Raw genomic sequence first — 20,864 nt, forward strand, 5'->3', positions numbered from 1 at the left:
GAATATTTATGCGGGGGGTTTTTTTGCGGATCAAGCTTTAAGATTTTTGACGAGAGGATGTATTTTTAAAAAGCTTTAGAGACAATCTCCGTGTCAAGAGGTAAGATAACGTATTTACTTTTGAGGCTAAAAAATTAGCACTTGGCGCATTTCAATGGAATATTTGAAATGCGTTAAAAGGCATCCATGGTTTCTCGAGTTGTAAACACGACCCTAGTTAATGGGGTCCGTTGACTGGTCAAACTTGTCGACACTCCGCAAAACGTAAACAAAGCTCTCACCATCTTGCCCTCCTCCTTTCTCCATTTTACGATTCATATAAATACAATGTTTAAAATCATAATGCCGTTGTATTTTTTCTTCCTTTCCTTCTTTTTCTCCTTTTCTCCTTTTTAAATCTCGGCGATATTCAGATTGACGCTGAAATTTCAGTTCATAGTTCTACTGACGATACGACGCAACAATAATGAGCGACCGACCGCTCTTTCTTTCAACGCCTATTATTACGGGATTATTGCCTCATTGTTTGTAAAGAAATGTAGGATCGCCTTTTATCAAATAGTTTATTTAATTTTAATAGATCGTTGGAAAAGGGTAAGCTGATGGGTCATCGTCAATTTAACAATAATTTTGCGCAATAACTTCTTTATAAGCTCATAATATTTTTACGAGATTGAGTAAAGAACCTTGGGGATACTTAAACGGTAATTGCCAAACAATTATCCCAGGTTTACATTTTTGTTTTCAATTTTACGAATGTAATTTTACAATATAGTTGAGTGCATACGTAAATAGAGTAACGCGAAATGTGAGACATTGACAATATTTATATTTAAAAATAAGAACAAAAAAACAACAATAAAATATCCAATTTCACTAAATTTACCCTATATTTGAAATTTTTTTTTCTTTTCTTACAACTAATTACGTAACATGGAAATTTTTCTTTCCTTAACAGACATATTACGTGATAAATAAAATAAATTGACTAACGTATTAAAAGTAAGGTTACGGCGTTTCTTAACAGTAGAAAGTACAGTTTCTTACGGTGATCTGTACTTATTTTACTCCAATAACTTTACATAAATGTGCGAACAATTTAAATATAGTACTCTCTCTATGAGTGCACACGGTTAATGCATGTGAAGTACTATCTCATTATATATATATATATTTTTTTTTTCTATAGTAAATTTATTCTTTAATGTATTGTCCAGCAGAAAAAGTTAAGGATACGTCCAATGCCTAAGATCTTGCAAATGCAGGATGGTTACTAGGACGGAAAAGTTTTAAAGTACTTCGAATAGTAAACGAACTCCGCGAAACACAAAGTGTTTATATTTTATTGACCAACGTTATTGCAAACTTAAACGATCAGTTAGACAAAAAAAGTGCACAGACGTTGGAATACAAATTGCACATTGAACTATCATCGCTTCGGTTACATTCGTTACAGTCGCTGGCTCGAGTCAAAGGGGAGACACTTGCAGGAGCGTCTAAAGGACCAATTGAATTTTTGAAGTAAATATCGAATGAAGAGCTTCCATCACGATACAAATACATTACTGCCCGTCTTTGTCCGACGTGGTCGTTTCGCGAGAAAGCCATCGATAAATACGTGTTGTAGTATCGGCATATAATAACGGGTGCTACGACAAGTTGACGACGTCGAAATAATATTATCACGACTGGGTGGAGGAGCGCCCAGTGACTACTCGAGCTATGCAAAGTCAATGCTCGTACGCGGGCAGGAAGTTTAATAACCCTATCCTCTTCTTCACAGTCGTTGGAGTTAACGCGCGGTCTCCATTTCTTCTCTCGAGGACTCTCGCGCTGCTGTTTCCCTTCTTTTACGCCGACGATCGTCTTACGCGTGTGTATCGCTATTCTCCGCTGCCCCTCTCGCTCGCTCGTAGGTACGCACGCACGCACGCACGCACGCACGCACGCACGCCATCGCGTACGAGCACAAGGAAGCAAGCAAACAAGCATACGCGTATACGTTCTCTCTCTCTCTCTCTCTCTCTCTCTCATCACTACGTTCCTTCGTCTATGACCCGACAAAGAAATTCCTTCGCTAGATTACGTGTTACGCATCCCGCGTGACGACTCGCAGCCCGAGCTTTTACTGTTCGGGATAAGCGAACGCGGTTCCGGGGGCCGGACCCGCGAGAGGTTTATTCGCAGCCTGGGATGGGAGAAACCAATCGCCCAGTGTGTTTTGAATACTGCTCGAATTTATATTATCGCGCGGATGGTCCATTACTTGGTCGTGGGAGGGGAAGGAGCGCGGGAATGTTATGCAGCTTTTTCTTGACTATCGGCGGAATTTCAATCGACCTCCGACGGCAATCCGCTACTTCCCTCTTTTTTCCATTAGCGACGCGCAGACAATTATGCGGAAATAAATGAAACTGGCCGGTGGAATGCACTCGCGCACGCGCAAAAATAGCCGATCGGCAGAAAGGATGTGACGCGCGACGGTTTTTCCAAGCGCACGAAGAAGCTGCGCAGCCGTTGAGATGAGCTCCTATTGTTGTAGTGGGCAAGCGGTGGACGCGATAGAAACTATTGGCTATTAGTAATGGCGAGCAGTAGGAGTTGGAGGACCTGGTTGGCAGGAAAAGAGCCACGAGGGCCTCGAACGTGGAGATTCGTTTCTCTGGGAATGCGACTCGGGTGGCGTTTTCTAGGAAGTTGCGCTCGCTCCACTCAGTCCATGCATTTTGCGCGACTCGAGTTGAACTCGCGGAGCGACTTTGCCGAATATTGTTAAACAAATGCCAAGTCCCAATTCGAAGATGAGACGATAAAAGCCCGTCGTCGGACAACCGTTCAAAAACAAAAGTAATTAACGAGGCATTTAACGGGGCGAGGATGTGAACGAAACGTAAGGGGACGGGTGCTCGATCGTGCCTCCGAGGTACTAAAGAATACACGGGCCCTCGGATGAAGATGGCGATGAACGATGGACGATTACCAAGATCGAACCTCTCTCTCGCAACGGTATAGCGGCCATTGGCGCTGCTACCGATACCGATAACCGGCTAGACATTTAGCAGGGCTGCGAGAATGATAACTCGCGCGCGAACCGCACCATAAATATCATCGTGCTGCATTCGCGCGATAATTCGGCTCCGCGTCGACGAGAACAGTTAGGCGTCCGCGGCCCAGGACGGGATCGCCGCGCGAGAGAAAGTCCCGATCGGCTGGACGCGCCCGCGTTTCGACGCCCAAGCCCAAAGCTCGGGGAGCTCTAATTGCCCTGAAGCTTTTATTTATCGCGCGTCGACGTGTACTCGACGCCATTCATCAGATACGACGGGCGGAGAAGTCGCTTATTTCGGTATGTAGTCCACCGTTAAGGCCCCTGATATACGGCCCGATTTATATTAGCGTTATACGAGAAGTGATATCGAGTTATTCATGCCGATCTTTCACTTTTGCCGCTTTATATTAGACGAGAGCACCTCCGAAGAGAATTTATCCGTTTCGTGTGATTATTATTTATGGGAATTGCATCATTTGGAAAAATTACTTTACTCGATAGGGGTCGCGATGCAAATAGTTTCCTTTTGCGAGCGTGTCACTTCTTCTTCTTTCATTCCTCTTATCATTTAACGGGCTTAAACGAATGGACGCGCTCGTCCTTTGCGGGAAGTGTTTTGTACATTTTGCTATTAATAAATCGAGAATGTAGATCAGCTGGGAAGAGTTTCAATAGGAGGGGCATCGATGCCGCATTAGCTAGACAACCCGTCAATTTAGAAATACGTTGTAGGGGGAATAAATAATTTACTTGTTCAGCGATTGATTATCCAAATGGAATAAAAGATGTTGCATAGTTTGTCATGTAAGGTTGAAAATTCGCCGCGTCATCTTCATAGGCAATTGGTATTTCCTCGCTAGTTTATACCTCCGTGTACTTTACAATCTTACAGAAGTAATATCGTGATGAAACGATGATATTCTTTTCTTCTTTTTCCTTAACTAAGTCGAATGTCAAAATATATACCTTTGCCGATCAATGTTATAAATTAATTATTTTCTATTTTTTTTTTTTTTTATTTTTTTTTTTTTGGGCACGTATTTCAAGCATAATACGTAAAAGAAGATGCTGCAGTGCAATATTTATGGTAATCGAATCTCTAGCTTGGAAGGATTATAATAAAAAAACAATTGACGTAATGGTGGATATTATGGTCTATTGGGAGGAATATTTATACGAGAAATTAGTTTTTTACGTACTTGTTCAGTTATTTTCTCCTCCATTTGTTAGCATCTAATTCGATTATCTTACAAAACAATGTTTAAATAGTATACTACAACGTTCTTTATTGTATGTCCATAATTAATGATATATTTCATAATATAATTACAATTTCTTAATATGAAAACGTTAAATGAAAAGCAAAACAAAAAATAAAAAAGAATAGAGCAAAAGAGGCTTAGAAGAGCACTGGCAACGACTTTTTACATTTTTTACAAAGTTAATTTATAGTTTGTTGTCCACGATTAAAAAAAAGAGTTGGCGGACATTGCATATCATAAACGAAACGAAATGAAAAATAGTTTGAGTTCTGTGATTTTGGTTTGCATGTTAAACAGGAACTGTATGTACGTATAACCCCTGAGATAAAACTGACAAGCCTTGGTCGGTTAATGTAACTGACAAAACTTTGACAGACAGAAGTGTTAATAATTTACAATCGTGTTTTTAATTATGTAGACGTTTAAGGTGTTTCAATTCAATATTAGCGAGGCCGAGTATCTAAATGCATAATACGTCTGTGAAATATTCGAATTGCGACATTTTCCCAATCGTGAGGTTTAATCGTACGTAATATGGTTCGCCGATATATATTGTATTTTCGTTTCTCTTTATTTAATAGCGCTCAAGCCATACACGCGCAGAAGCATAAATGCACGCACGCACGCACGCACATTTACAAATTATAATATCGTGATTATGTTGTTGTTTAACACTCGTGTATCAGTCAAGTAATTAAGCGATTGTTTTATTGCAAAATTAACCAAAAGAGTAAGGCTGCGCTTTATAAGACTCTCGAACTGAGATGATGAAATCACCCGTGTCAGACTTATCTCGATTATTGTTTGTTCTCTAATGTGTACACAATAATCAATCGTCAAAGAAAATACCCTGAATTACCTGTGAACAAAAGGTAAATTAATATAACGGGTGGCTCGCACTTTTAGCAATACTCGCAACATTAAAAACCTCTTTGAACGAGGTTATAAGAGCCAACCCCTGAAGAACTACAGGACACTCGTTAGTTATGAAAGCGACGGGAGTGCGGAGGAATGAGTTGGTAACGAAATCTGGGAGTGTAACGGCGAATCGTAAGGACTAATGTAGCAAGCACTGATGAAGCCAAGTATTAACGGATCGACGACTATCAAACTAAGCGGAGTAGTGAGAGTGCAATGTATCCATGCGCATTCGCTCGTCTGGGCGATTAAGGGCGTTTGAATAATGTGAATTGATAATGGTAGTCCGTGGCGCATGGCAGCTCCTTTCATACGTTCGCGCAAATTTTGCTTCATCTTATATGGTAATACCGACGATCGATCGTAAAAATTCCATGGCTAATCCTACAAAAATCCTTTTTGAAGATCGGCCGCGTAAATCTTGCGAACAATCATTTGTCGCCTTCTTATACTTGACAATCCGATTAAGCCGATTTCGTATTCAGCCATGCATGATGCGGTAAGACATAAATAAACGAGCATCTAGCATGTTGCAATATTATTTATTATAATCAATAAAGCCGCGAGCCTAATTATTTAGTCTATAAATATTTTAAATATTTTACAGCATGCTTTCTCTCGTTGTGAATTTTACCTCTATTTTGTATTTGATTCAGTGGTACTGCAATTACTATTTAGGAATGCTGTATTAACTTAATATCGGAATGGGCATATCGAAATAGAACTATTAAATTATGGGCTTAAAATTTTTATAGGCAGTTATTTTTTTCAAATTTTATTTGGTAATCGCTTGCTTTTTTTATCTTATCTTTTTATGAGTAATTATTGTTTGTAACAAAAAAAAAAAAAAAAAAAAAAAAAAATACGACACAAAGGAAATTGGTCATTGCATCACAATACATTAAAAATGAACTGACATTTTTTCTTTTCTTTTTTTTTTTATAACAATAGTAGTACAATTACAATGACATTTTGCAATTATTAAATATATTTTAATGTTAATATTTACTCGTGTACGTGTAAATTTACTTGCAATTCAATAAATTTTATTAAAATAAGTTGGCTCAAATTACGTGTTCCGTAATTTTAAAAGATTAAGCCACTTTGAAATATTTGCAGAATCGAACTTTTTCCCGTTAAATATAATTTAGGCTATCAAAAATAATCAGCAACTTACTCCAATAATGCATAAGTTCTTAATGGTGTTCATAAGACAGTATTGACAAGCGCTTCGCATTGAAAACGTTTAATGTATTTTTCATGACATTGAATTTTTCAAGTTGAGCTAGTGGCAAAATATTCATGTAATTTTCAACGAATAACATTAAATTCTGACGGTATCATTAAAATTAAATTTTTGATAAAAATGCAAAATCGTCCTTAATTTTTTCAAAATTTTTTTCTCATTTTGTCAATATTCGCTTCGAGTACATATTTATTTATTCTTGTTTAACTCTAGAATTAACAAATAGTGGCTTTCACTCATCGATAATACATTCGAAAATACATTTAAAATAAACAGATGCGTAATACTGCACTTGAGTTAAGGTATCATCTTACGAATCTCATGGAATTTTCACGAAAGTCCGTTTATTGGATTTTTCGCCTGCTCTAGTATTTTTGATAAGAAAAATTCATAAGGAAGAAATATCTCAAATGAATTTTTAAGTCTTTCTCGTATCGGTGCTCAAAACTTTACGGTCTTTCAAAGTGTCTTGGTTAATAAACCATATGTTTGCAATAGTACACCTTTGTACAAACAATATAAAAATATTAAAACCACGAGCTTTAAATACGCATTTGTGAACCTTCAATTTATAACTATCCCTTTTATAAAACGGACGCAGAATTTAAAATAATTTATACTTACAGACACTTTTTACAGTCTTAAAAAGATATTTATTTCCAATAAAGCCAAATATGACAATACTTACGAATGAAATGAGAAATACTTTTTAAAATATCATTTCTTTCTCGGAAATGTATATGGTAAATTTTTGATTGAGAGAGAGACAGTATGTACGAGCATAAGTAAGAGAATGGGAAAGGGGGAGAGCTCTACATCGCGAATACATTAGACGATAATATACCGTTTTAAAATTAATTTTATAACACCGGTAACAGTACCTGCAAGCCAACGATAAAAAAAAAAGAAATATATTTCTGTATACAAAAATTACGAATATATCAGTACCTTTTACAACTGCGAAGTATTGCTTGACGCCATATAGAATATTAGCTAGGATTACAGGTAAGCTGGTACGGCATGTATATTACCTTAACAAGGAAGATACTTTGAATGGGCACCTATAAGAAACTTCATCAGATAAGCGTTACAATGGCCTTGAAGTGTTCCTTTCTTCACACTTTACGTATATGGGTGCAGGTCTGTGAAATAAACAAAATTCATCAGGAGCAGGAATTAAATATAATATTTCCTAGATCTTTAAATGGCTTCTCTTAACGACCCGACGTTCTTTACGCGAGACTATTCCTCCTTTCGCTACTCTAGACATTCTATTTTTCTTCGTACTTTAATGGATTTGTACAAGAGGAGCGTTTAAACTCTGTGTTAATACCATAGATTTACTTGCACTATCACAAACGTACGTCGCTTAACCGAGTATCGAGTACCTCCAAAATACTCGACGAGTACAAAATCCCAAAGTTGCTATTACCCGAAAGTGCTAAGCTACCGGAATCAAAATGATTTCGTCATCGCCTTCACAATTTCAGTTCCTACGTCTATTGTATCTTAAACAAGTAAAGGTTACAAAATGCAAAGGTTAAAGATATTTCAAAACTTTCAATTTTCGAACTCATCTCCTTTGGAATCTCCATTCAAAAGCCCCAGAGCTGGGCCCAGAGATGCATTTACCGAAATACCAATATATATATATATATATATATATATATATATACCATTTCGTAAATCGACGATATAAGCGGGTTACGAACCTCATCGTCTTTTCATTACCAAATAACGAAGCACGACGGGTTCTCCGACCAATTTGTGTATCATCACTGCCACCGCTGCCACCGCTGTCACTCTCTGTCTGTCTTTCTCTCTCTCTCTCTCTCTCTCTCTCTCTCTGTTAGATCGACATCGCTCAAGTCGCGCGGAGAAAGTAAATTCGCTCTGTGAAAATGACTTTCAGCAGATTATGTTCGAGATCTCTAGAATACTCGAGGAGAGCTCGGTAATCGACGTTCCTACAGATTATGTACTTAAGTCTCCGAACTTCGGTCGACTAACTGGCCCCATCCCTCGACCTAGCCTTACATGCCAAACATAATAATCTAATATTTTTTAAAGAAATTAGCGTTTGACCAGTTCCATTTTATTACACTCTATAATGCGCCATTTAAAATACGATTGTGTTAATTTTATACGAGCCGGCATCAAAACAGTTTTAATAATGTCTCGCTTATACGAACATGATACGCCAGCGTTTAGTTAGATGCTTAACTCTGATCGTGGAGGGGATTGTATTTTTCGCATGATGCATCGCTAATGCAGGCAGCTTTTAATTTTCTACTATCTCTCGGCATTTTTTTAAAACGTCAGAGAAAGACTCGCAAAACATCGTCGAATGGCGCTTTCAAATTTAACAATTTAAAGTTACATTCAACGCTCTCGCGAATTCATGCTTTCTATGTTAGTGGAATTCAAGCCGATACTAGGAGGAAAAAATTTTTTCTCCGAAATATAACGAAACTAATTCACGCTTAAACGAATTAATTCGTTCAATCGCAACAGCAAGGCAGACGGATTCGCTCGTTAAGCAGCTGTTGGCTACACAAACTATTAAACGCGAAGGACGTTTTAATAATTGAGCTATCGTATTGATTTAAATATTTTTTTGCCAAGCTCGGTATATTGTTAATAAAACATCATGGAGTTATCGATGACACAGCTCGCTTAAATACTGTTTCAATGATATTTTGTCCTTATTAGTCTTTCAGCTTTTAATGATTTACCATTTCATATAAATCAGAGTCTCGCGTGAGCGAGATAAAAAGATGCAAAGTCGAGATTCCATAAATAATATTATCAGTGAATAAACACATTATACAATAGTTATCTGACAATTAAAGTTGGCACAACATCACCGTTTCCTGTTTGGCATTACACTGTATAGGGAAAAGAATGTTGAAACATATAAAAATCAATAAGAGAAAAAGTTACAAAAAAAAAAGATTAAAAAAATGGAAGAAGAATAAAAGAAAAACAACCACATAAGATTCCGTAATACACCGATTTCCGTTCTTTATAGTAATGATTAATAATTTTGAGAGAAAAAAATATCGTGGTGTTTTTTATAACTCGATGTCTTTATAATTTTAAATATCTTTACGTCTATCGTATTGGATTATTGGAAGGAAACATTACGCTAATTGCCAGCTTATAAAATATATTCCATTTAGTTTTTATATATGCAAGGTCTTGCCTCGATGCCAATATTCTTATTGAAATAATATCTCTTCTCCGTTTACGTAAGGTAGTTGTCTGCACGCGGTCCGTGCAACTTCCGTCAACGGTGAACTAATAACGGTATTAAATCGAGCCTGATTATACATCTTGGCACTGAGAATTATGATGTGTATTATCTCGGCTTTATTATAGAAGAGTTAGCTCGCGAAAATGTGCATGAATTGCGGAAATGTTAAACAATTTGATATAACAGAAGAGAATATTGTGAGACGAGGAAGTGAGTCTTATAAGCGAGTGCGAGTGAATCTTTGCCTGCCGCTTTACCACCAAATACTCCACAAAAATATGAAAGTCCCCAGGCCAGGCCTGTTAATGTAATCCGACGCTGAAATATACCGAGAGAGAGAGGGAGAGAGGGAGAGAGAGAGAGAGAGAGAGAGAGAGAGTGAGTGAGTGAGTGAGTGAGTGAGTGAGTGAGAGAGAGCCTATTAAATAAGTATGACGAAAATGCTTTAGTTGCCTGGCGAAATTCAGCCGACCATCTGACAATGCTATTTACCAAGCAGACATATTAAATTTTGCCTGTATTATTTGAAACAACAATGATTTCTAAAACAAGTTCATTATAAGAGTATCTCATTTCATGCGTGATGCAGCGTCGAGGTTGGCATTCCTTTTGAAAAAGCCACCCAGCAGCCGATAAGGAAAACTGCTGCAATCAAAGAAAGATATCGCTCGTGTTATGCTATCGTTAAACACACTTGAAATAAAAGATGCATCCTTCTTGAGTTGCGACGAGTCTAGGTGACATCCGAATCCGCTTGAATTCAGTCGACCGACTTGTGGGTGGATTGATCGCCCGCCTTCCAGCAAAAAAAAAAAAAAAAAAAAAAAAAAAAAAAAAACTTCTCACCCTCAACCCGTCACACGGGGAATGGGAATTGTCATTAAATAATTGTGACCACTCGTTATCGTGTAATTTCGTTAGCCATCGTATACAGCGCCGTTGTTTAAAGGTGGCAAATTTAACGGGCTGTTTGGTGATTGGCGACGGCGACACCTCGATGACAGTGCCCGAGGGTACTGGGTGACCTCGGTAGCTTCCGTTCCGTTCCGTCGCGTTGAACCAATGCCAAGAGGGGAAGCTCGAGCGGCTCGGGAATCGATGCGAGGGAATGGCTTTGGGGAGGTGGCTAATAAAACGCAGGAAATGGTCCGCCAATGCGAGGTTGTGAGCTTTTTATTATCTCGGTAAACGAGATTTTACACTTTAAATTAGAGTGACTTGAGCTGTATCGTACCTATGGAGCACCGATGCCATCGGATACAATGTCTTTTATATACGAATCATTCTCGTTAAGATGTCCGATATTTATCTTTACATGAATTTACGATTATGGTTTAACCATCATTTGCGTAATATTAAATTTTTCGACAGTAATTCCAAGCGATAAAAATGCTAATTCTCGAAGAATATTTATTATAAATGTATTTGGTACTGGATGGTCTATTATCATTATTAAGACGCGTCGGGTGATAATGTTTATGCATCATTAACGCTTTAACATTGATTATTAGAAATTTAAATTGATTATTTTTCATTACCAGCGAGCGTTTGATTTTTTTCTCTCTCGGGCTTGTTTAAATGGCTAGAAGGAGAAAAATAAATAATGAACGAATAATGAAAGATAAAAATAGAAAAAATAAGACTGAATTCACGAGAGCGAGGCGAATTTTTGTGCAAATGTCGCATTCTTTTCTTTCTCTAACAATGCCTAATCTCCCTCTAAACCTCCTGTTTCTCATTTCACGTTCACAAACGTGACATCCCGAAATTCTGCGAGATGTTAGACATAGTCTGATTCCTCCTGACTCTTAATCAAAATTGATGTTGTCTGGAGAGTCAGTTTTAAAATTAGAAAATAAATTTATGCCCATTTTTTGCTTCTTCTTCTTCTTCTTCTTCTTATTCTCTCTCTCTCTCTCTCTCTCTCTCTCACACACACTTTTTTTTATTACAATTTTTATAAAATACATTTGTATTTTGCTAAAAGCTTAAAAATGCTGATTAATATTAGGAACGCAAAATGAATATCCATCTTCTAAATTCCGTCCAATCTTAGTCGCACATATTCTCTCTATCAAGGATAAAACAAAAAAGTAATATTTATAAAAAGCTTAAAATAGCCGAATAAAAACTGGTTCTACAGCACAAAAAAGCAAAGACTAACTTTAAGACAAAGTTATTAACTAAAAACTAACTCGTTGTGAATCACTATTAAATAGAATAGTTTTCAAATCTATTGTTTCCCATTTGGTTATTATTTCAAAAGAATTTTCTCTTATCTATTATCGAATTACTGTAATTGACAAACAGCTTTATTTAAAGCAATAGAATGGTGCTTTAAGGATAATGATGAAATTTTTTTTATATCCCTATCAATAATTTGTTTTACGATCACCTTTTCTGTCCATTTCACAAAAACATGCTGTACACAAGATATCTTGTGGTATTGCTGGAAAAAAAAAACATTGATAGAAAACAACTCAGTGAAATATTTTTAAAATATTTTATCATAATGCGGGAACTCAATTTTATTGGTTTTTTTTTTTTTAATACAAAAGGATATTATTGCCATTACTTTTATAATAACGTATTGAAACATTTTCAATCATTGAAATACAGGTAACTGTGTTTTTTTTTTTTTTTTTTTTTTTTTTTTTTTTTGGTCGCAGTTCGGACAATAATTAAACACATCTAAGGTACCATATACTTAAGCTATTAAATATATAATTATATCCGCCTGAAAAGAAAGTGTTGTTTCTGTAAGGTAATTTTTAAGAATTATATTAATATTTTGCAACTTATTTTTATAACCTGCTGATGAGTAATTATATTTAAATTGACCTATAATATAATCAATAACAAGATCTTGTAGGGCAAAATTATAATTCTTTTAATATTAATGGAATTTTTTATTATCGAAGAATAACTCGCGCATACATATGTGTCGATTCGAATAATTCTCGAGTATTTGTAATAGGAGTAATCAAAGAGCATTCCATATTGATGATTAAATCATAGTTACATACCAAATGATTGTAAAATTAACCGATAAATGCTAATTAAATATGTAATTAATACAGGATTTGCTGCATCGTTATGAATCGGCAGGTTCGAAAAATCTCTTGGGTCCCTTGAGAGTAAATTTCTTGGCTTTGTTACTCTCACACCTGGTGTCATCATTAATATGAACGTATATACTTAGGGCCACTTGACTTTCATCCTCTCGATCGCTCGATCGTTAGAAATAGTATTTGACTTCTTTGTGCATTTACCGACGGGTCCTTGATTACGTGGTCCCGTAATACATGTGACGCGCATCATTTCACGAAGGCTGGCATTGCTTCTTTAACTTTTTCTTCTCTCGCGTAATGAGAAGGTGAAATAACTAAAGAAAGGCGATAATAACTACGGTTAAACGTCCTATATAAAATTGGCTGGTAAATTTAAGCCTTTCGTTATTTAAACTAACTATTCGATTAAAATATTGTTTACTATAAGGCAGACGTTATATAATCGGTGCGACTAAATTTCTTTAGTCGTTTAGTGTTTTAATTTGAATATTTCTGTGAAATATGAACATTTTTTCATTTACGAATTTACGAATTCCACCGTCAATAAATATCGTTAGATAGTCGCATTTACATAACAACTAAACATTTAAACTATGACATAAAAATAAGAAACCAGTCTCGAACGTTTGAAAAAAAATGTAATTGTATAAGTGGTGATAAATTGTGGTATTAAAGCTATTTCACATTTTTATTTTAAATTAAAATTTTAAATTTTATAATATTTTAAATAAAATATAAATCGCTTTCCCATGTGTGTTGGCAGTGGCTCTTTTTAAATAAAAATACATTTCAAATGGGATAATTTTATTTTTTTTCTTTCCTTATCTATTTCTTTCTTTAATTTGAGAAAAAGTTAGTTCGAGTTGCAGACAAAAGTTTATTAAGTTAACATAATTTTTTTTTATTACAAAAGGGTAAAAGGTCATTAATGGAGTTAATTGTCATACCGAAGAATTTAGAGTGGATCGAAAACAGAAAGGAAGGAGATACAAGAGAGGAGAGGTAAAAAAGAGCTGAGAGGAACGTTGACTTGTATGTGAGTTAATGACATTTTTCAGTATACGAGGTACTTGCACAACTCTCTCTCTCTCTCTCTCTCTCTCTCTCTCTCTCTCTTTCTCTCTCTCTCCTCCCTCCGGTCCCACCGCCCATTCTCTCTTCCTCCTTTCAGCCTTTCATCCTCCTCGTGCTCACATCGACTCTCCTACTCATTCTCTCTCTTCCTTTTCTAACGTCCACATGCTTGCACGACGAAGGGTCGAATCAATAGAAGAAGATTAACATAATTCCGTGACTGAAATTACGTAATCCTGCATAAGTTTCAAACAGAGGCGTGAGATATATCCTGGCGCACTTTACTCTCGGAGCTTCTAATAAATTCCGATCGTGATTCATTGACCTTCGCTTCCAAGCCAATGTTGCATTATGTCTATGTATATGGCGGAGTAGAGGGAGAAAGAGGAGGGATCTAGGATTTTTATTATCGGAAAAATTCCACAAGCCCTAGGTTAAATAAAGAATGAATATATATAACTTCCTAGATAGCTACCTATGAAAATAATTAATTTTTCTTAGCAAGTGTATGCGAAATAAAAGAACGAGGTATAACAGTCTTGTACTTTTTTTCGATTCGTTGGCGACTAATTTGAAAAAATTAATTTGCTTTTTCGACAAAAGCAAAGGATTTATTTCTTTTCGGTTTACTGCATAGTATCATTCGCTGCTACGCTCTTCATCTTTTAAATACAAATTACTATTGCCCATTCATTTGCTTGCTTCATCTCTCTACCCCTTCGCCCCGTACATATTTGTCTCTTGACACATACGCGTACTCATACAATTCGACTCAATTTTTCCCTTTCTTCTTCTTTGCTCTTGTTCTTTAAAACTTATTCCTTTCTTCTTACAAAGCCGTTGCAGTATAATGCAATGCATAAATGCATAAGACACACCGCTCAAAAACATACGTATACACGTGTGCACGCGAACGCACACACGCGCATTTGAGTATACGTTCGGAGTGCTCGAGTCTCAGCCTCCAACCTCTCGCTCTTTCTGGTCTGGCCTTTACATATGTTGATAGGCATCATGTGATAAGAAGAACCGCACGAGCGGGCCAATGGTTCGACGAAAATAGATTTTTTTTGGTCAAATTAGTGTAGGGACGTAGGTCTTCGGCAATTCCACTATATCTTTTTTTCAACTAAATCCATTAAATTGCAGCAAGATCTATCGATCCTCGTATTCGCATTATCTTATTTCAGATGTTATATGTAATGGACTATGTCAAGGTAAATACAGGAAACACATTACACATAAATACTTATAATAATACAATTTTATCTGAGTTCATCCGTATAAATGGGATTTGGTAAATCATTAATTATAATTATTTGAATTATAACTTTAAATAATAAAATCGGCCAGTTGTGAGAGTTCGTCGTCGTTGTTTCGTAATCTTAAGTAAAAGATATTTAATATTTAATATTTAATATTTAATATTTAATATTTAATATTTAATATTTATTATTTAATACAATAAATAAACAATAGCATTGAATTTTTACGAGCGAATTAACGTTAGCTATGAAATTTTCACTTATCTTAATTAAAGAATATACGAATTATGCTAATAAAATTGTGTTGAACCTCAAATGTCTCTAATATATTTTTCGTTGAAGTTTTTCGAATAATAAAACGTCCCTTTACAATTTGTAGAATGATATATAATGGAACTCGTAATGGGCTCTGATGTATGCAATTACATTACAGTTACATTAAATTGAAATATTACATTAATTAAAATCATTTATTGATATTGAGGACGTTTGATGGGTGGGACGATAAAGTTTGGTACCACAAATTTTCTTGATTTGCTACCTCTCTACTTAATTTTTATGATTATTTATCGATTGCAATTAAGACGTTCGTATAATATTTCTATAATATCATTATCCAACGGACAAAAATAATAAGCCAAGCCCAGTCCTGTGCAATATTCAAATTAAAAATTTTACGAAAGTCTCTCTGATGCGCTGTAAGTGCACACTATAGTCGAAAGAAATGAACATAAATGAAGGAGTGAGAGATAATGTGCCTTAAGCGAGGCAGACAATTCGGGATGATCGTCGTTGGGGATAACGGAGTCTTTCTGAAATAAAAACTACAGCTTCTTAATACAAAATTTGACAAATTTTCGAGAAAGGGACTATCAATAAGTCACCCTTACTACCAATAAGCTCAACTGCTTTTCTCTCGACTGTTGCCTCCTCCTTCCTCGCGCGACGAATAATTCTGATTCAATTTCCTTCGATATCCCAACCTATAATATTACGACGCTAGTAGCAAGTGCAGTGTCGTACTTAGTCATCGCTGCCAGTTCGTCTTAATAATAACCTCGCATTAATATTCCTCTTAGGAAAATAGACTTTACTATCTCGCTACACGAAGGCCGAGGCGATGGGCATTTTCATTAGGGAAATGATTGCGGACGAGAGAGAGAAGGCACTGGCCGAACAATATCCATCACGCATTTTTCGTATGACACGTCCGATCATTTCCATCCTTTTCTCCCCGACATTTGCAATCGAAAATAGCGTACATACATCAACCGTGGCTATGGAGCGTACAACTGGTAAAATGCAGTGTTCGAAGAACAAACATCACATTCCGTACAATTAGTCAGGCGGGTATATATAGTTACAAGATGAGCTGCTGCGCGCATCCCACACATAGTCTGGGGAATGAAAAAAAGTCCAGCTAAAGTCGCGAGCAAAGGGAAAGAAAGAAAGAAAGGCAGCCGGGTGCGGGAGCGGGAGCGGGAGCGAGTGAGCAACTCGAAGCAAGGAGAGATAATGCCGAGACACACGCTTAGCACATATCCCTAACAAGGCAGTTAATCCTTTTTACTTATCTGCAGGCGAGTAATTCGTCATGCGAGGAAACTTTCGATGGGGTGGGTTGAATGACCCACCAGCGGCGTCGCCCTCGTCCTCCTCCTCCTCCTCCTCCTCCACCTCCACCTCATTCTCCCTCTCGTACCGCCCCGCCCTCGCTAGTTCTTTCTCTTTCTCCGCAAGAGTCCGAGTCATCGACAGGGACACGGCCGCGGTTCTCTCCGGCATTCTGATTTAATAAAGTGGAACGGACGATTTCTAGCTCTTTTATGTCTCCTTGTCTTGAAGAGGGGCGTGGCGCCAAGAACCAAGAGCGTCTCTGCGCGCCCATATAAACGAAGAAATACCCCTGAGTGCGTAATTAACAACGAATCGATTATACATAAGCGCTGCCGGTCGTTCCAGTCGCTCTCCTCTACTCGGAGCAAATGGTCGAATGGGGATGGGTATGGGGATGGCGTTGATGGGAGGGATGGGGGAGGGATGGCGGTCGAGGGGATGGGGAGATTGTGACGGGAGGGGAAGCGGGGGATGAGAAAGTGGCAGTGGCGGTGGTAGAGAAGGAGGAGGAGGGAAGCGAACGAGCGGAGGTACGTCCCGGTGTGGACACGATTTTATTGTGATTACATGCTGCTGGTTGATAGGGCAACTCGAAATAACCGTGTGTGCGCTGATGCGCGCTACCGTGGCGGTGCGGGACGCGGAGACGAGGGAAGGAGACCGAGTGAGCTCTTCTTCGGGGAACTGGCAATTAAGGGTGGGGATCGGAGCGTGTCTCCTTCGAGCATTGATCATCTCGCGTTTCCACCTTCCTTTTCCGCGCCTCTCTCTTCCCTTTGTCCGGCACGCTGAATAATCGCCTGACATGTTTGCTGATTAGGAGATATAACGCCTTGTGCGAAAATCCGCGGGAAAAAGCCACTGCGTCGATAGGTCCTGTCTTTTTCCCGCGCCTTTTTGCCTCGATTGACGAGTTCTTTATGCGTGAGAAATCGGTTGGAGGCGCTCGAGATAACTTGATTTACCGAGCGCAGCCAATGGCGCCTTTTCCTACTCCCCGTCCCTCATCGTCCATCCATCCCTCCTCCGCGTCCTCGTCCCCTATAACGATCGTCGCAATCCAACTCGGATCCCGAGCTTTTAATGTCCTAAGCGCGTCCGATGGATTTCGACGAAACCTCCCTTTTTATCCACTGTTTATTTTCTCCACGCTTCCTCCACGCTGATTCATGCCAATCATTTATCTTCTTTGTTTTTTGCTTCTTTCAGATCGAGAGCACACTGGAAAATTGGGACGGAGAAGCGTTCAAGCCCGGTAAGTGTACAGCGTCCCAGCGCCGTCGAGTGGGGCCGTCGTCGGCCGAGCGGAGCTTGCGCGAGAATCTTGCATCGCTTCTCGTAAGCCGCGCCCGCGAAAGCACTGCCGAGAATTTCCTCTGTCGTCGGCCGCGGATAAACGGAGGGACCTGGCGAAGCCAGGATAACATGTGCCTACTACGAATGACGGGGGGTGGTGGGATTGCAGGGTGAGAGCAGCATTGGAAAAAGGGACGATCTTAACCGCGCGCCGCGAGAAATCGCAGTCGCGCGCATCGTAAATTTCACGTAATCGCGGCCCCGTCGGTTTTTGCCAGTTGGACGAGAGTCGCGAGTACTGCAGGAGGTGGATGACGGCGAGTCGCCGGTAAACGCCGACAGACGGAAGTGGACGATCCGCCGGTAAATCATGCTAAGCTCTTCCTTTCGCGTCGTCGACCCCCTCCTCTCCGTCACCGCTACCACCGCCGTCGCTGCCGTCGGTGTCTCGCTTAGCGACCCCCGTCCCTCACCCCTTTCGCCCCTCATCGCCATCATCGTCCACCATACCCCTCAACCCGGCTATTCCTCTCCCTCGATACCATCCACGTCGGCGACTGGTCGCGAGCTGGAGGAAAAAGGCCCTTCCTGGAAGATCGGTGAGCCAGGGCCTGACGCTGATGTTACCGCCGCTCATGCGGGCGAATTATTCTCACGTTTGTTTTCTTAGCTTTAATTGCTCGTTTATTTGCAGTCGTCCCTCTTCATTCTCCCTCGCGACTTATAATTTCTCATTATGCATGCGTTAGCGACTGTTTTCTGACAATTAAAAAGTGCTTTGTGCCGCGAACGGAGACAATTAGCCAGCAAATTCACGGATAAAATTTGTTATTGAATTTTATACTTTGTCATGGGATATTAAGCGATGGTTATGCGCAAAGATATTTTTGAATTAGCCGAGTGTCCGGACTTGGTAATTTAAGCGAGCGCGAGTGAATAAACATTCTCGGCGTACTTTGACTTGTTCGTCGCCTTCGCTGATGTAGAACCTACGAGATTCATAAACCATTGTTTCCGCGGCTTTTCTAATACGAAACGCCTTACTTCGGCACACGAGGCATCTCCGCAAAAATTAATGCGCTTGCCGTTGATTAACAACGGCGGCATTGTAACTAATAAATATAATAATAGTCGAATAACAAACGAGTGACGAATGAATGATAAAGCTCGTGCCAGTTGATCATTTCCTTTATTTACGATTTATTCTCTTTCGGAAAGTAAAACTTAATTCTATGCCCGAGGAAAATAATTGTATTTCCGAAGAAAAATGCAGCCTCTCGTTAAAACTTAAATCTGCTCGTTCACAACGGCGCATTCTCCTTTATTGAAGGGAAATGTTATTCTTGTTTGCCCGAATAGGATCGTTATCTGAATGCATAATTTAGACATACCATCTATGCTATCTAGTGAACTGTAAACACGTTTTTGTCAACTTTCTCTCGAACAAAGAAACTCAATTTTCTCTTAAATTCAAAATAATTCCCCGCGATTTAGCGACCGGCAGCGGCTACTTATCAGCGATACCGATATGCAGCCTTTCTCGTAAAACTGTTTATAAAAAGGAAATTCCAGGTGCCTAATGAGGAGCCGCGTGCGCCGACGGAAGTCAAATTTTAAGGCTGCGATTACGCATATCTCGCGCTCAAGATATCATAATTTTAAAGAGGCTCCTGCCCGTAAATTATTCTCTATGGCTCATTTAATATTCGAAGCTTTATAAGTTTTATGCGTTTGTTAGCGCACCAAACATTGACAACGACCATCCTACCTATTACCCCGCATATGCAAATAGTCGAAACTCAAAATCGTGGGCCAACCTTGCACGAGAAAAGCCTATTTTTCTTCTTTTGCCGTACAAAGCATCGCCCGTGCGTTTTTTTACGTCCTCGATCCGGCAAGTAAGCGACCTTAGGAGCTTCATCGAAACTATTTTAAAAACTATTATTTGACGAAAACCTTCCCAGCTGACGTCGCTTTCTCGTCACTGCTTCCAGGTGATCTGTTCCCGACTTCGTTCTGGGACGCCTACTGGCTGTACCTGGTGAGCTATGCCGAGGCGCGTCGGACTCTGGAGGAGCTACGGGCGAACGAGGACCCGCTCCTGCACTTTCTCAGACTGAGGCAGGCCGCGGCCAGACACTCGCCATCCTCTCTGCTACTTCTGCCGGTAAGTCAACTTTTGTACGCCGCGTCCATTCCCCTAGCTCCTCTTCCCCCTCTCTATCCACCCCTTTTCCCCCGCTACCCATTGGGGAAGCGAACTTACGGTTCTTCGACGGGGCATCCACGGACGGGACGACGATCGTAGTCCCTCGTTACTTAACCGATAATCTTGTCACGGACGTTTTCTCGCACCTTCCATCTTCGCCTCGGCCAGTCCACGCGGAAATTTATTAGCCCAGCGACGCGACTGCGCGCCGGCAGTTTCCTATCGAAGTGGAGTATCTCCATTCCAGCACTCGACATCATTTTCCATCGTGCCGAAAGGAAGCATCTCGTCGGCATTTCGTGTCACGAGCCGCTAACCTGCGGTACGGCCCGATAAGATAAAATGTCGAAAATTTACGTGGATCGTTCGTGGACGTTTAATGGACCGTGGATTGATTAGTTGCATAGTATGGATCAGGACGATAAGATGAGGAGCAGGACGATCGATAATCGCGACATACAATCGATGCTTAATTATTCAGTCGATGGAATTTGAGGTTGAGTTAGGGGTTGAGGGTAGTAAAAATTTTCGCCAGTCTTTCGCCTCTCGACACCGTCATTTCCAAATTTCCATCGACGTTGTGTTGTTGGTGGAGGTTTGT

The 20,864-nt window shown here is 39.2% G+C and overlaps 1 protein-coding gene across 1 annotated transcript in view; it reads left to right on the top strand.

Moving 5' to 3' along the window:
• LOC105359030 (uncharacterized) overlaps positions 1 to 20,864 on the top strand; it is a 113,374-nt gene that overhangs the window by 87,456 nt on the left and 5,054 nt on the right. Inside the window, exons 4-5 of the mRNA XM_011495504.1 lie at positions 17,968 to 18,013; positions 20,019 to 20,221. Of these exons, the coding sequence (XP_011493806.1) occupies positions 17,968 to 18,013; positions 20,019 to 20,221 (249 nt within the window). The remainder of the gene's footprint in view (positions 1 to 17,967; positions 18,014 to 20,018; positions 20,222 to 20,864) is intronic.

Source organism: Ceratosolen solmsi, unplaced genomic scaffold (genome assembly GCF_000503995.2).
Source record: "Ceratosolen solmsi marchali unplaced genomic scaffold, CerSol_1.0 scaffold1, whole genome shotgun sequence".
In the NCBI taxonomy this organism is placed as follows: Eukaryota; Metazoa; Arthropoda; class Insecta; order Hymenoptera; family Agaonidae; genus Ceratosolen; species Ceratosolen solmsi.